This window comes from Thamnophis elegans, chromosome 10 (assembly GCF_009769535.1).
Source record: "Thamnophis elegans isolate rThaEle1 chromosome 10, rThaEle1.pri, whole genome shotgun sequence".
Classification (NCBI taxonomy): domain Eukaryota; kingdom Metazoa; phylum Chordata; class Lepidosauria; order Squamata; family Colubridae; genus Thamnophis; species Thamnophis elegans.
The window spans coordinates 33,903,564-33,921,696 of record NC_045550.1 but is presented as its reverse complement, the minus strand read 5'-3'; the positions used below and the strand labels follow the sequence as shown (position 1 = coordinate 33,921,696).

The following is an 18,133-nucleotide window of genomic DNA, read 5'->3' as shown; positions in this document are numbered from 1 at the left end:
CTCCATCTGACTGTCTGGGCCTCAGTTTCCTATGACTGTAGCTGGAGCAATCATAACCAGTGCATTGTTTTTCTGGCTTGCCAAAGTTTAGGACAATATGGAAGCTGCCTCTTTGCTGTCACTGCTGTGTCACTGTTGCTACTATCATTGTAGGGCTACGTGATGTGAAGATGAGAGTCTTTCAGCCTTCATTCTTTTTTGGATTTTGTCACATTGTGCCATACCTTAGCTTTCTTCACAACAACCATACAACAAATACCACCTTCTCCTTTCACTATTCTTTCCTAGCTAATATCATAACATCTCTACTTCTTCTAAAATAATCCTTCTAAAACAATTCATATCACTACAACAACCCTCTATAGCTGCATGTAAATAATGCTTTGTCTGATGCCATCTTCGTATACTGATAATTTAATCCAGGTCTCTTGAAATTTGTAGCAAATACTGTCACACTGGTGGGTTGGTTTTTAAATTGCTATTTTCTGTTTTAATAAGGTAATATCTTTTTTTTAATCTTGTAGGCAATTTTTAAGCTGTTGACTATAAGAAATGACATTTTTACTGTCATCACTAAAATTTGAACATGACTGATACAATTGATTTACAATTAATGATTAAGAAAGTACACATTTCTAAGATCATATTAAAGCTGGAACTTAAACGGATTCCCTCTTATTCCAAACACATCATTTGATTTTGGTCTTTAAATTAGGACTTCTCATTCTAATGGAAAATAGTCTTTGAAAACATTCTGATTAAGTGTTAATATAAAAGTTAATATTGCCAGACAAGGATGAGTTAAAACACTGTAAAAACAAAAATTATTCATTTTCATGGTCTCCTTAATAATCTTTATTCTATCCAGGAAACATCATACTGTGTGATTGTTTATATGTTAATAATAGATTTTTAAAATAGCTTATTTACATTTAGTTCAAAGCTCAAACAATTAAAAGACCAATTTTATACAAAGGTTTGTGATACTATTTTTGGCATTTAAAAAATGTGTAGTTCAAGCTACCATTCACTCTATAATGCATTCAGTTTCAGGGTAAGATTAAAGTAGTTTTATGTGCATTTTTTTACAACTATCACTTTGATTATCTTATAACAAACAAAAATTGATTGCCATAGTTCAAAATGTTATAGCCTGGCTGCCTGCTTCTTGAACAAGTTATGAATCCTAATTCCTTGTCTGGAAATTTATGGATCTAATTGGTAATGGAAAGCTATGTCAGTCTTCTTTTGCAAGCCTATATGTTTTTTTTAAAAAAATGTTTTGCATTATAAAGGCAGAAGGAAAGCTTCTATAAATTTGCTTTACACACTTGTTTCAGAATCACCAATTACGAAGAAAGGTATTCCAGTTTCTGTTAATGTATAAGCTTTACTGAAATGTTTCTGAAATGGATGAATTTAGACCAGTGGTGGGTTTCAAAAATTGTTCGAACCTACTCTGTGGGTGTGGCCTCCTTTGTGGGAGTGGCTTGCTGCCCATGTGACTGGATGGGAGTGGCTTGCCGCCCATGTGACCAGATATGAAGATGCCGATGACACTTGTCAGAACCACCTTAAATTACCTCACACACAGCACTGGCAGGCATAAGAATATGATGTAAACTTGTTTTCTAAAAGGCATCTTTGGTTTGTGTTAAAACAACTTCAACACACGCAATGTTCTGATTGCACCACAAACACAGTAGTCATCCTTACCTTTCACAGAGGCACTGAGTTTTATAAATATGAGCATGATAGTGTAGAATAATCATATACAAGGACCAGTGGTGGGTTTCAAAAAATTTTGGAACCTCTTCTGTAGGTGTGGCCTTCTTTCCGGGTCCACTGGTGGAACCTCTTCTAACCGGTTTGGTAGATTTGACGAACCGGTTCTACCGAATAGGTGCGAACCGGTAGGAACCCACCTCTGATTTAGACCTTGAGGGGCACCTAACTCCATTCCTAGAATGTCTGTGTAGTACTCCATCCCCAACATGAACTGAAACAATCTATGTGTTGAGAATGCTTCTTTACTCAAAAAAATAAACTTAGGCCTACATATATATGAAATTACTTTTTCCAGCATCAGAAGGATTGGGTTTCCAATGGCAAGAATGTACTAGACCAAGCTAGGAGGCAAAAGACTTCAACATGTAACTGATTAAGGTCTTGTCAAAATATTTTTTTAAAAAATATGGAAGAACTGTTGTTCAACATAGTTTTATAAGACAGCTTTTCCACATTATGTTTGAATGACATAGTTTTGAAGAATCAAAATGTTTCCTTGTGTATAAAAAAAAAGGTGACAAATTACTTTCAGTAACATTTTGATCATTTTAATTTCACCTACATAAAATAGAGCATGGGTGCTAAAACACATATATCTCAATGTAATTACTTTTCAAAATGACAGAACCAGAATTAAATTAAAATGAACATTATTTGAATTGATTTCTTCATGTTGTCTTTCTGAAGAGTTACTTCATACTTTGAAAGCTTTTAAGGGGATTTATTGGATTGATTCCCCATAGATTTTTTATTTATTTACTGGACCGTGGTAATTATACCCTTAAGCATAACCTTTGCTGATTGTCAATATCCAAACCAAATGTCGCAACTAATAAGGTAGAGGCTGACAGTCAAGAATGATTGCTACTTGATCTTACAGATATCCTTGTTCAGATTGTCATCATCCTTTAAATATTGTCTGGTCATGAGGCTTTTAGTCTCACTGCACGGCTGCAATTCTCAGTTTTATGCCCTGCAGTACTTGCAGCATTGACGAGTTGCAAATGTGGTACTGCCTGCAAGAATCTTAAGTACTTCTTCAGTCTGCAGATAGATTGGGTTTGTAAAAGTAATGGTGGAATGGATTCTAGGAACATCATCCTTTTCCATCTTGCTATCTTGTAAATGGATCTTATACTTCAGTGTGGATTTGATCATGGACTAGATTGCATGTGAACTGCAGAGTTTAGACAAGGATGGGCAAATCTGAAGCATTCTGTTAGGACAATTATGCCACTCCTGATTTGCAAACCAATAATGTAAGCAAATCTATAGGTTTACCTAGAAAAACATCTATAGACCTACTATAGAAAAAAATAAGAAAAAGGCATCAGTAAGAATGTTAGATTACAGTCACACTTACCAGTGAGACATTGCCATGACACAAATAGCCAACAATGTATATAGCAACATACATAAGTGTTATTTGATAGAAAGCTACAGTTCTGGTTTTTATCAGTAGCATTTTTATTAATAGTATAATGACTCAACATTATGACTTTGGGTCATTATCACATTTCCACATCCCACCCAATATAATACAGAGCAATGACAGCTTAAGTTTAGCAATAATGTCACTGACAGCTTTTGTTGCAATTTAGTCATTACTCCAGCAGAGACCTTATACATTTATTTATTGCATTTATCTCCAAGGAAATGCATATGAAGGCATTCTTTATTTTTATATCCACAGCAATAACTCTGTGGAATTGGTTGGGTTGAAGATCATTGGCAGCTTGCCAGAGTCTAACCTGATCCAATTTTTAACTAGTATAGGAAACTGGCTTAAAGCTGCTTCATCTTTGCTTTCTTCTTTCTTTGATATATTCTTAATTTTATTAAATGTATCTCCACTTTCCCTTCTGCTATCTGAAATTCTATTCAACTCAACCAGCTATTCAACATAGCACTAAATTGCTACTATGCTAATGCAAATTTTGGAGAGAAAGTCTTGATATGAAACACTGCATGCCAGAAGGGGAACCTTGCCATATCCCACATCAGTCTCTTTCCTCCTTTGAGCGAAGCTAGCATTCTCTGGTTAGCTCTTTTACACTGCAATATAGATTCTCAGATTTACAGACTAAAAGAAATTTAGGTGGTACACAATTCTTTGTCTTTTTTGCATCTAACCTTGCTACATATTTAGTTATCCTTTTTTTTACCATAGCCTCAAGATAACTGTGGGAAGGGCCATAAAAAGATGGAGAATTAAACTAATATTTTGTTCTAATCACACACTATACATGCATAATCAGGACAATGTCATTCAGTGGGGACTTGGAAGAGAGGTAGTATAAGGAATTGGCAATAGGGGTAGCAATTTTCATGCCTGTATAGTTTTCTGCCAACACAAGGTTGGGTGATAATACTTTAACTCAGCAGTGGGGAAAGGTTCTGTGTCAATGAAAAAGAATTCCACCAGCTGCAATCATTTGACCTTTGTATCGCTTATTCAACGTTTCACTGGAGTGGTTCAATTTCATTGAAATGGATCCATGAAGTGAAGCAGCATGGTGCTTTTACTTATGGTTCAGAGCAGTTGAACTTTGCTTCAGCAGCTTCTCTGGCTCTTCGTTGGTCTTCTGTATATATACAGCACATACAGAGAAGCCATTTGCAAAGTAGCCAGCTGGAATGGATCAGTGCTGCTTTGACATTTCACATGAAGCATGTCAACCTCTGTTGCTTCACTGGTAGTTTGGGAACCATCTCAAATTAAACAATAAGATGGGTTGTGCCTATTTTGCACAGGCCTATTGCTTGTGCCCATGTAAAGCTTCATGGATATATGATTACACCAGTAAGTATTCTTACTAGTCAAAGGCAGCAAAATCTTGGAACATTTATTCTAGAATTGGATTCCTAATTTATACCAGCCTGAGGATTATGCATCTTGCATTGGAGTTCCCTTTCAATGCTTCATTGTAATTATGGGAGGGGAAAAAGATTTTCCCCTTCCAGCTCAGCTGAGTTTCAATAATATTCTCAGTGATCATAATTCTATAGCAATTTCCTGTCTTGGATTGTTCCATTAAACCCAAACCGTGGCTCATACTATCTTTCCCTAGTAATGGAACATATGATCTAGTGCTGAGTCAAAACTATAAGGGTGTAATTAAAATGTAAGTACCTTTTAGTTAAATAACATTTTGTTTCCCCTTGGCCTCTTTTACTGCTTAAAGTATTATTCTTTGTTTGCCACTCCAAAACAAGAGCAACCTTGATCTAAAAAATACTGACTATGTATGGTTGTGCAGATCTTTGGATTCAAAGACAAAAATATGGATGGGTATGAATATACCACCTGTTGGCAGTTCTTTCAACCCAGGATTATGCTGCAATTAGGAAAGGCAACTGTGTGATCCTTGGAAAAGATGCAGCTGCTTGAGGGGGCTGCTGACAGGTGCTATGTGAATCTCCTTGAGTGATCCAAAGGACCTTTTCTCCTTCAAATGCAAAACTCTAAGCAACACTATTATGCTGTAATTTTGTATTATGTTTGCTAGTTCTGATCTGGTGTCATTTTTCCCCCTTCCTGTCTTCTTACAGGTAGATAAAGTATGTGGACATCCAGAAGAAAAAGAAGTGAAATCTTTGCCAGACAGCATAATTCAAGCAAAGGAAATAGAGAGACCACCTCAAACAATGGCCCACTCAATAACTATTAACAATAAAAGGAGGTAATTTGAAAAGAAAAATGTTTCCTTATAAATTTTGGGTGAAAGCTTCCCCAAATGATGATGATGAGAGTAATTCTGATTCTCCCACATTTTCATCATGTATTAAAGACCCTTGATTTTCAAACAGATGAAAAACAAACTGGAAAGAACTGTCATGTTTTACTTTTTAATTACAATAAATGAATTAAACAAATGTATATTAACTGTGGAAAAAGCCTATCTGTAATTAGTATTGAGTTAAATATATAGAGTTATAGATCTTTAATTAATCTAAGGCAATCCAGTCAAGGAGCCATTGATTTCAGTAATTGATGGGCATAAAACCTTGAATAGAAAATCTGACAATAAATATCTTGATGTGTAAAATCAGTTGTAAAATCAGGATATAGAATAGAAAATTAGCAAGGCTGTAGCTTACACTAGTGGAGTGCCTACAGTTTTCAGGTTTCTAACTAAGCATACACTGATGATGAAAGGAACTGAGATAAAATCAATAGTAGAAACATGGCCTAGAGGTTAAAATCTTAGATATTTCAGTAATTTGCAACTGGCAATGTAAATTAACATCAGCTCTGAATTACTGAAAATTCTTAACTTTGTTTAAATAGTAGGTCCTACTTCAACCACTTAGACTCAGTTAACTTAAATGATTTTGCTGTCACTTGCTAAGATATCTGAACCAGCTGAAGTGAGTGATTCTTAAGTGAATTGGCTAGTTGTGTTCTCCACTGCTGTAGTGTAAATCAGCAAGTGACAGCTAAATAATTATACAGATAGAGAAAAAAGTTTATGATTGCCTTTTACACCATTTTCCAAGATGGTGATATTATCAGTTTAAGATTTTACTTCTTGGATTCCTTTGCTCTATCCTTATGGCTAATGTGTCTTCTGAAAATAGTAATTTCTTATTTACTGCTGTTTGCCCTTATTTTCCATTTCCCATATCTTTCTAGTTTTGTGAAACCTTTTTCTCTGGGACATGGCTGGCTTGTTAGAAAGTTTCATGCTGTTCTAATTAACCATAGCTATGCATGCAATGATATATCTATTAAGCAGAACCTGGGAGTGGCTGTTGTCTTGCAGAAATGTATAAGCAATGTAAATACCTTTTTTTAAATATACCTAATAGTTTCAGTATTAAGAGACAGTGCATTTTGAAATCACAAGGGCGAAGGCATTACATGCATGGTACTACATCTTAAATCTGTGACTGTGTAAAAAAATATTTCATACACTTGGGTCATTTTTTATTTTTTATTTTAAAAAATAGTGAATTATAAAGGTGATATTCTGGGCAATATAAGCATCTTCTTATATATTTCCCATAAGGAATACTGTAAACAAGGCAATTTCAAAAATTGACACAGTGTCAGACCCCATTAGTACTTACAGGGTGGGGCATAACCTTTTCCTAGGGGGTCACAGCAAGATCGACAGCAGTTTACAACTTCCGCGACACCTCATTTTAAAGCCCATAAAAAACTGAATTGAATGAGCTATTAAATGTTAAATTTGCTTTAAGAATGGCTGGAAAATTCGATTCGGAAGAACAAAGGATCATTGACAGAATAAAATGCATTGCCTTTCGAGAGGCTCGCGATGCTGGAGCGACGTTTATCAATCGAAAATGGATTGCAAACAAATTGAAACGTCATCCGGATTGGGTTACTGATAATTGGAACAAAACAGCCCAAGAATGTTTCACAAAATTTGGAGAAGGGCGTCCTCTGCAACTGTCCCAAGAAAGCAAAGCCATCATTGCAACTGGCAGTCGCAAACAACGAAAAGGAAACCGAAAAGTGGCCCAAGAAATCCTTCAAATTCGTGGAAAACGAGTTGATCAAAGGACAATCGGCCGATATCGAGAACGAGAAGGTTTGAAGCCATTCCACGTCATTTGCAAACCATTGAAAACTCAAACACACGTTCAAGATCGGCTTTGGTTGTGCGATTGGTTGTCTGAATGGACCGAGGAAGATTTTCTTCATTTGGCGCCATCTGACGAATTCTTCGTTTATGCCATTCGAAAACCGAATTTCCAGAACGATCGAATTTGGGCTAAAGACGTCGACGACATCGCCAAACATGAACGATATCGACAAATCGTTCGCAATCCGACTTGCATCGGGATTTTCGTCATTTTCACAGCCAAGAAACTGCATTGGGTTTTGAAGGATAAAGGGGAATCCTGGGATGGCAGTTATTTCCGTGAGAAAATTTTATTGGAGAATGTCATTCCATTTCTCAGTGATCCAGACAATGTCTTGGTGGTTGGTGAGGCTGTCTTTCTTCATGACAAAGCTCCTTGCATGCGTGCAAATGCGACTCAGCAATTGTTAAAGGAAAACAATGTCGAATTTTGGGGCAATGACGTCTGGCCGGGAAATTCGCCAGATCTCAATCCGGCAGAGAACATTGGGGCCATAATTAAGGATGAAGTGGAAGCTCTGATGATTCAGGAGCAAGGTCAAAATCGATATTCGGTTGAAACTTTGAGAATGAATTTGGAAACTGTGTTGAAAAATCTGGAAAATCGAACGGAACTGTTTGAAGATTTGTTGTGTTCTTATCCACCTCGTTTGAATGCTGTTCGAAGGGCTAATGGTGGTCATACTGACTATTAAATCGTGTCAATAAACTCAGTTTTTGATGGGCTTTCGAATGGTGTATGAATTATTTGTGTTGTTATTACAAGTGTTGCTGTGACCCCCTAGGAAAAGGTTATGCCCCGCCCTGTAGATAGTATATGACTCATCTATCAGAGCTATAAACTAGATTGCAGCTAAAAAATTCCCTGAAGATATTTGGTGAGCAGTTCTGTAACGCTGCCAACCTTCTGCTTAAATTGTTGTGTCCATGTATATACCAGAAGTTGAGTTTACATCAAGGGCTTCTTTATCTTGGGGCTTCTGGAAACTGAACTGTTCTGGACGTTACTACCGTGTTTCCCTGAAAATAAGACAGGGTCGTATTTTCTTTTGACCTCCCCCCCAAATTTTGCTTGGGCCTTATTATCAGGGGACCTTATTGGTTTGGGTTGCTGGGTGGCTGCACTCTTGTGAGCGGGCACCTGAAGAGCCAGGCACAGCCTCAGGGGCAAACGGCTGTGTTGCACTGTTGCACCTGAAGAGCCAGGCACAGCCTCAGGGGAAACGGCTGTGTTGCACTGTTGCAGCAGTGAAACAAAGCCGCCATGAGGTGACCACGCTCATGAGCAGCCGCTCAGTAACCCCCCTTTCTAGCCGGGCAGAGTGCCACTCTGTAATATTCCAAAGGCGCTAAGCCGTGTGGCACTCTGCCCGGCTGGAAAGAGAGATTGTGTGAGCACTTGTTTTGCCTCCAGCTCACGTGCCTCCCAGCTTCACCATTCCCAGCTCTCCCTGCAGGGCTGGGCAAGGCTGCCGCCGCCGTGGCCCCACTGCCACCACCATCGCAGCCCTGCCTGGCTGGAAGGGTGCGTTGCTGGGTGGCTGCTTGTGAGAGAAGCTGACCGGTAACCCCCCGCTCCAGATGGGCACAGCACCACCCACCAACCTAGCAGTATCCCAAAGGCGTCAAGCAATGTGAGCGCCTTTGCCCCCCTCCTCCTGGCTCCTGCGGCTTTGCACCTTCAGGATATTGCTAGACTGGTGAGTGGCGCTCTGCTTGGCTGGACGGGGGTTGTCCAGGGGGCTTATTATTGGGGAAGGGCGTATATTTTTGCCCACAGGAAAAATATGGCATGGCCTTATTATCAGGACATGTCATAATTTCGGGGAAACACGGTAGTTCAAATTTGTAAAGTTTTCATTATTCCAATTTCTTTCTTTATTTCATTTTATTTATAGGGTAGTATATCTTGCCACAGTTACTCTGGATGGTAAACAAAGTTTGAAAGTTTAATCCAGAAATATACATCATTGTAAAAAAGAAACACAACACATAAAACAAAATGTACTGTCAAGACAGTCTTTCCCAGGATTACCTATAGACTCCAGGGACTAAACTTGAGCATGTCTTGATATGAACTATATGTTCCACCACTGACATAAAATTCTTGGGAATACATTGTGATACTTCATGCTTGTTTAAAACAAGCAAAAAGACTTGTACTTATTTGTTTATCTATGTAGCTGCAGCCATTTCATAATACCCAAGAGGCAACTCAATTTTATATTTCCTTATAAACCAGCTGATTTTGGGTGCCCCTGAAAATCATTGCTTTCCCATCAAAAGTATTTGTTTTCATCCATATTTCATGTTTTATATAGTTCTCAGATATAATGTTTTTAACATGACATTTGGATATGTCAGAAATAAAAAGATTTATTTGCATTATTGTATGCTTTATTTTATAGTCATATCTATTTTTTTGTTTTTAAAGAAATAAATGTATTTCCATACGATTTAGTAAACAATCCAAATCCTCAATAGAGGGGGCATGGACTACACTATATTTAAAGTATAGGTTGAAGAATATTTTAATAGGAGTTATTCTTTTCTGATGTAATCCTGTGCATGTTTATCTTTTCTTTCAAATAATTTATTACGTTTTGTTTCTCATTTCTTTCTTCATTTACCTGAATTCCCTCTTTTCCCCTTGGCTATTCTCCTTGGCCTATTCCAGTTCTCTGCCTCTGAAATCTTCAAAGAATGACAAATCCAGAAGTTTGAAAAAAATGTCTCGGTAAGAATGCAAAGAAGTCAACATACCTTTGTCTCTTCATTTTAATGAAGGGTCTTCATACATTCTAAAAAGAGAAAGGTTCATTTAACATTACCATAATATAATTTTAATATTCATTTATCAAGTTCGGGCAAAGTATGGCTCTCTAAAAGTTATTAAATTATGACCCCTAAAATCTAAATTGGAAAATACTGTCAAATACAAATCCAACAGGTGGATACACATTTCAGAGTTTGATTTGTGCTTTAGAAATTATTTGGGACAAACTTTCCTCTCTGCAATTTTTAAAATATCAACATACCAACAGGGTGGCATAGATATGAATAGGAAACAGATTTATTTAGAGATACTGTGCATCAAGATGGATATCTGTTTACACTGTCAAATAAAATATATTGTCCAACAATTCCATCTTTTTTAAAAAATGAAAAATTTAAATGAAATGCTAAGATGTTTCAATAGTTCATGACAATTCATGTAAATACTATCTTTACTTAAGAATTTTGAGCTACAAATTTGGCTTTTGCAACCCATTGGATCTTCTTTACTTTGTTCTCTATCATGCTCAGATTTCTACATAAAAAGGGAGGCAGAAATAATATATTATTCCACTTCAACATTACTTTAGCTCATGAATTTGATCAATTGACATCTTAAATATGATTTAATTTGTCTAGTTCAAGTGATGAATTAGAATTTAATGAAGTATGAAACAGCTATCTCTTCATCCACTTTTTAAATAAACTTGAGGGATCTTTGAATCTCAACTATTGCATTATTAAGAAGAAGGAAGAAATAAATGTATAGTTAATGATTTAAAAAAATATTCTGTATTTAATTTCTAGGGAATTTATCAGTTATATGAAACGATCCAGAACTTTTTATGCATCTTTGACAGAAAGGCTTTGTGAAGGTGATCTCGTGATGAAAGACAGCTCAACTTGCTGGAATGGTCAAGATGTGGTAGAAAGGTAATTGTGAAAGATTTCTAAAAAATACTAAGTTTGAAATTCATCTGTTTCCACTGATCTTTCTAGTATGATATTCAAAAAGATATTTTAATTGGATGGATTTCTGGATTGGGAATACCACTTGAATGGTGCTTTTCAAGTTATCAAAAAGAGATATCTTATACTTACAGTATGTTGCAGAAGTGTCTTCATCTCTGAAATCTGAATGACCTTGCTTCTTCATATCATAAACTGTTTCCAACTACAATATATTTGGGTAGAAACATTAGTGAATCTCTGAGTCTATCAACAAGACAAGCCAACTTGGCTGAGAAAATTGTGACACAGTTTTTTTTTAATTTGCATTTAAAGAGACAATACGTAAGTCCTAATTATTCATGAAATATGTAAGTTTAGATTTTATGCACTTCTTGCTAGTTCTTCTGAATCATAAAGTTATAATGAAAATGACGTTACGTGTTAAAGGGTAGATAAGGCATATTAGCTAGATCTTCGAAATAAGTTCACTGAAAACAAACATAGTGTTATTTTAGCTGGTTGATAAGGAAACAAATGAAATAATTTGTTTTGCAATTTTGGTGAGAGTTTTATTGTTTCCTGGTTAAAGACTGAAATGAAATACAAGAGCTAAAATATGAATAAAGTAGATAAAGAATGGCAACCTATATTAATCATTTCCTTCATATTAAACATTGTAATATTTCATTTGATGAGATGTTCCACTGCAATAGTTTTTGGATACCGTTGAATATTCATAATTTATTTTATAGCATTTTAAAAATGATAATATGATCATATTTTAATGTTTTAATTTATTTAAATGTTTTAAAGATAGTTTATAATAAAACACACAAAAAATTGGGCTCTAAAGATCAAATAGAGCATTTTGAATTGGATATAGAAATGGATTAAAGCCAGTGTATGTGGCAAATAGGTTTATGGATCAGGATCAACGAACAGTCAGTTAATTCTAGTTTGAGCTAACTGAAATTTTGTAATGGTATGTGGGGATGATGTTAGTAGACAGGAAGAAGAGATACGATTACACAAATAGTCAGCCAAGTGACAGATAAGTTCATAGAAGGAACGGGCGTATGACAAATACCTAGGAAGATTTATGGTTAGTTTCTTGCATTGGAAAGGCACAATGTATTTTCATATTTTCAAGATTCTGTTAATTTAATCTTTTAATAAAATTATAGCTAGTACTTATGGATATGCTTCTTGTCTGGAAGGCTTGTCTCAAAAGGCTGATAGTTTCTAGAATGTTTTCCAAAGGACTCCACATGCAATAACAATAGCACTTAGACTTATATACTGATTCACAGTGCTTTACAGCAACCCCTATGGAGTTTATAGAGTCGGCATATTGCCCCAACAATCTGGGTCCCCATTTTATTGATCTTGGATAGATGGAAAGCTGAATCAACTTTGAGCCGGTCAGGATAAAACTCCTGGCAATAAGCAGAATTAACCAGCAACACTGCATTCTAACCATTGCACCATTACAGCTCTACGATACAATACAATACAATCTCTTGGTAGATTGAGAGTTTTTTTAATTCACCAGCATTTAAAAAATAAAATATGTTGCAATAAATAGGCAATGGTTCTATCTTGGAACTGTTTAAAAGGATGATATGATTTGAATAATTGAAATCATTCAAAAGATTTCAAATTTGAATGACTTTGGAAGCATCCAGCATCTACAAAGTTGCCCTTCTGGGTAGCTAAGATAATCAAGATGTAATATTACAATGTAAATCTTGCTGTATACCATAACATTATAATGAATTGCAAATAAAAAGTAAAGAAATAAATGAAAAAATTATCAATACAGTACTTTGCCTCTTTGGCTGAAAATATGAATCTTAGTAGATTGCATTTGGCAAACAATGTAATATGAATACAATTACAGAGTAGGAATAATTCTATTTTGTTTGTCAGCAACAGTACATTTCAGAAAAACAAACACAATCCTGTGCCCTAAATGTTAGCTATGAAAGTATGATCCCAACAAAAAATTCCATTTCCTGATCACAAGATTTGTATGGCTTTTCTTTTATTATTTTCTTTTAAGTCAACTGAAAAAAATTCCTGTTTTTCTAAGATGACCTTAAATATTATTTATGCTGTGACTTATGACAATGAATGTGGGCTTAATGTATACATTTTTAAAGAGCAAAGTGGAATTTATCTACATGAAGTATTATTCTTAACCATGATTAAGATCAGTAGTGGGAAATGGGAATATTCAGGCACTGAGACGGAGAATATTTGGAAAGGAAACTGGATTGTTTATAGTTGAGAAAGTCTTGGACAAAGTTATGAATTCTTTTCTTCTGTAGCAGCTCCCTTTCTTCATTTCTAAAGCCTGGTAGGCTTTAAACTCTCTCAGTAGTGGCAACAGCTGCCACAGTCATACTCCTCATGCTCTATGCAACACAACAAATTCATCCTAGCAAAGATTTTATTTTTCAAAAATCATCATAATCTTTTTTTCTAATTTGTGAATTTAAACAAATATGTACCCTTAATGAGTTAGGGCAAAGGGACATAGCTGAATGATGTATCATGAAATTCCTGCTGAACTGGTATTTAACTTGGTGTAATCCATATAACATATACATATAACAAACACTCTTTGACTTCTCCATTTTAATAAAGATCATTTTTGTCCCTGGCAGCATCATAGCATGAAAATATTACCTATAACAATCCTTACATCTGCGTCTTTCTGTGTGCCGCTTTGCTGTGTATTTGCTTTCTAGATCAATTTTTGAACGTGTTTGCTGCCGATTTAGTTATGTACATTTAACTTATCAGAATAATGTGACTTAATCAGACAAAGGATTGTTTTAAATAAAGGATCTTTGTTACTTGACATTGAGGTAGCATATATTTCACCAAGACAATCTGATGTCAGGTTTTACAGTTCAGTAGCTAACCAAAAGGTTACACTGAAACTCAAATTGATGCATCTTAGAATTCCATTTGAAAGAGCAAACAGTAGTTATACAGCTGTTGCAATATGATCAAACAAGCAAGGACATTTTTCATATGAAGCTTGACATGTTTTAAGCATATGTTTTTGAGCTATTGAATATTCAGGCTATATATGGATTTTTGGAGTTTACTTATGTGAAGCTGCAAATGAAACACCTTTTCAGAATGCTTCTGGGAAACACAACAGTGACTCTTTGCTAATAGATAAAGTACCATTGATGGCTGCTGTGCTGCACTCAGCGTGCCATATGTGTGATACATATACAGGAATTACTTTCATCAAAGCACAGAAGGAAGCGTAATACTGAAGGCCTACTTGCTTACTCTTCTATTACTGAGAATTGCAAAATGTCTGAATTTAGATTCCATTAATTTCTTATGGTAAAATAGCAAACAATGCCATGGACTCCCATGCTGTCCATGGCCAAAAATTGCAGTAGTAATAATTTTGCTTTGCAAAACAATAGCGACAGGAGGTTCTAGTTTCAAAAAATGCCAGATGTCAAATCCATGATTGCATCCTGATTTTTATTGAATTTAGTGGAACTAAATTTTACCATTGCTGTAGGGGAATAAAGAACAATCAAGGCTACCATCCAATATTGCAACTTGCTTCTGAATAATCAGAAACAATAAATCAGTCTGGATTTAAACCCCTAATTTAAATAATGCAAAATGCATTGCATGAAGTGGGTTATGAATATGTTGAATATAAGGTACATGATAAAAAAAAATACAGAGAGATAAAGTGCCTGGTATTAGTATAATTTCTTTCTTTCTTTCTTCTGTTCAATCATGTCTGATTCTCAAAGACTATCTGGACAAGCCACTACAGATTTCTTGGCAAGCTTTTTGAAAGTGATTTGCCATTGCTTGTCTCCTAGGGTTGATGAAAATGACTGATACAAGATGACCTAGCTGGCTTTGGGCCATAGTAGGAACTAGAACATCGTCCTGGTTTTTTGCATGATACCTTAACAATTATACCAGTCTCACTATCTAGTATAAATTAGGTTTAACTATTTTTCACTACCATTTTTAAAGCTTTGGCCTTAATTTCTTTTTCTTACCATTCTTTATTCCCTTTCTATGTTTTATATAATGTAGATACATTCTCTCCATAAAACAGAATATTGCAATGGTGCTGTCAGGGTTCTAAATAGCATCCTCCAAAAAATGAAAGTCCGAGGCTAGTTCCAATTTATTGTTCCTCAAAGTTCCAATTTATTAGAAGAGCCATGATGACACATCTGGGAAAACCCAAATCTGAAAGCTCCGAGGTTTTCTTCCGTTGAAAGTTCAAGACCCTGCCTCAGCACCCACATGTCCATCACATGCCCAATCAACCACTGTCATGAAGGAAGATTCTTCCCATCAACGTCAGTCTAGGTGCAGGGACAAAATGACCTTGATTCTCTGTGAAAGAATGTTATTATGGCTACACAACTCCCATGCTCCATACAATCCCACCTCCCAGTTTCCTATATGTTTGAATATATAGCAGGCTTGAGGCCTACTGTAAAAGATGGCTTCCAAGCCTGGCAGGTGTATGTTTTAAACATGTTGCTTTAACCAAGATAAACTGAAGATAGGAGAAACCCTTGTTTAAAAATTGCTTGAACTATGAACTTCATAGTGGAACCAGAACCTTTTAAAAATTAACAATAGTTTTGGATCTAAAGGCAGGATGATTCAGAGATTGTTTCATATTTTTAAAATTATGTTTTAAAAATATAGGAGCCATGGAAATTAAATAGAATCTATCCACAGAAGTCTCATTCAGTCATTCAATAGGTAGAAATGGCTGGATTTTTTTTTCTCATCTCGTAAAAACTTTGTGTCTACCTCAGTTACGTTTCTGATCCCTATTTTGAAAGCAAAGGAAAAGAACATAAACCCTCCTTTTGCAGGTAACTGATATACTTTGTTCCTGCAGCAAAATGTTATCTTTGAGCCTTGTGTTGAGTGAGTCAATCTCTGAATAAGGAGTCTCTATAAAGAACCGAGCTTTCTAGCCATGCATGGATTTGTTTTTTTGTTTCTTTATACAAGACAAACATTTTATATATAAACTAATAGACCACTTATGTTTTATATATTTATGACCATGTTTGTTTAAACTAAGATGAATATGGCTGATTCTGATGAGTTAGTAATAACCCACTTAATGACAGCTGATGATTGTACAATATAGCATGAAATATACATATAGTTGTATGGGGTCCTTGGTGATTCTTATAGTAAGAATCTTACACTAAGAAAAAGTCTACTGGAATATTTATAAAATGCCATACTGAAACACAATGGAGAATGCCAATGAAATTACAGCGAAGGCATCAAGGAGTCATTGGTATATGTGCCCTTCCATATTATCTTCAGAATGTATATATTCATGAAGAAACTCTTCTTCATACAATAAACAAACTGCTATGTATTGAATGTATATAGTTGTGTTAACTGTGCTAAAGTGTAACTAACCTTTATATGACCTTAACTGTTAACTGTGCTAAAGTGAAACTAACCTTTAGATGACCCTAACTGTTTTGAAGGGAAATTTAGAACATTTATATTTGGGCAGGCTTTCTTCTAGTTCTATGATTGGTTAAGGCACTGTAGGCCTAGAGTATAAATCACAGGCATTTGCCTGCAGTTCCTCAGTTCCATTTGGTCTGGTTCTTGCCCACTGAAACCCATTGCACAATACAAACCATATATATATTCACAGAATTTTCTGGGTGTCACTCAGCTGTATGAAAAGAGAAGGCCCAATTTTAGTATTGCTGATAATCACATTTTGAAATTATAGAAATACTATATATTACCATTTAAAAAGTCCCCCTTCAGGCCATTCCAGATTCTAATATAACCTAAAAAATACCATTGCTTTAGAACTTATGGTACTATGAATCCCATGATTGGAGTGTGATGCAAGACTTGAAACCTCTATAACAGTTGTGCATCTAGCATTTATTATTAAGCAACAGTTAAAACAGAAGATGATTCCATTCAGTTACTAGTGATTTCTAGAGCTTGGGTGGTTGTGAAGTGTTATTAACTTTTCCTTTTCTAAGTAGAAACAGAATTAACACTTATGCAAAATGCATTTATGCCTCAGAGAACTTCAGTGGAAACAGCTACGAACTCTTAGATTTAATTTTCTTCGGTTTCAAGCACGTATGTGCTTCAGCATTCCCACTTCTCTCTCCATTGCCTTTAAACCAAGCATCCTCTTAATTTCCAAGTGGGCTGAATTAGCTAGTTTCATATGGTGGCCACACATTGAGTTTTGGCAAAACACGCAAAGCTTCCTTATCACCCACAGAGGCAGCTGATTATAAACAGACTTTCCAAATGTACAAAGAGATGTCTATCTAATAAAGACCATTTCTCCATCATCTCCACTTTGGCTGTAACAAATTGTTTCCTGGACCTGTATACCTACATTTTGTTCTCAATAATAAGTTTAGTTAGAATTTATATTTTTTTAAAAAATTAATGACATTCCTTTTTAAACCATTCCTACGGAATCTAACTCTTGAGTTGTTAAATATTTGGCTATTCCTCTCTTCCCACCACAAAACTTCCAAGCAGAGAATGAAAGATTTAAAAGGAATTTTACTGACAGTCATATTAGAGGGTAGCTGTTCCATTGGAAAGATACCATTATTCTTCTAAAAGAAGAATCAATTGAAAATGATAGGATACTTTACGTCTCTTCCTTCCATATGTGTAATAGCTTTTCCATTTGGGCCAAACAAAGTAAAATATTTTCTGGGTGTCTGGTGCAAGGTAAGCATTCAAACCAAGGTCTCTGACATGTTGATTAACACATTGCTAAGGGCTGTCAAATTCCCGGCCCACGGTCTGGATGAATTATATGCTAGCCATGCCCACCCCTGATTTAGCGAAGGGGGGGATTTCTGATTTATCATGTGATGACACCATGATGCCATGAGTTTGACACCCCTGGCATAGTTGCAACCACTTGTTCCTTTGTAATTGAACAGAGCGCCAACCTT

At 35.7% G+C, this 18,133-nt stretch overlaps 1 protein-coding gene across 2 annotated transcripts in view; it reads left to right on the top strand.

Moving 5' to 3' along the window:
• The window catches only part of LOC116513624 (glypican-5-like), a 347,795-nt gene that overhangs the window by 141,761 nt on the left and 187,901 nt on the right, over positions 1-18,133 (top strand). Inside the window, exons 4-6 of one of the 2 annotated variants that reach the window (XM_032224783.1) lie at positions 5,341-5,471; positions 10,078-10,137; positions 10,983-11,108. In XM_032224783.1, the coding sequence (XP_032080674.1) occupies positions 5,341-5,471; positions 10,078-10,137; positions 10,983-11,108 (317 nt within the window). The remainder of the gene's footprint in view (positions 1-5,340; positions 5,472-10,077; positions 10,138-10,982; positions 11,109-18,133) is intronic. The other variant, XM_032224782.1, reaches the window with a different exon arrangement.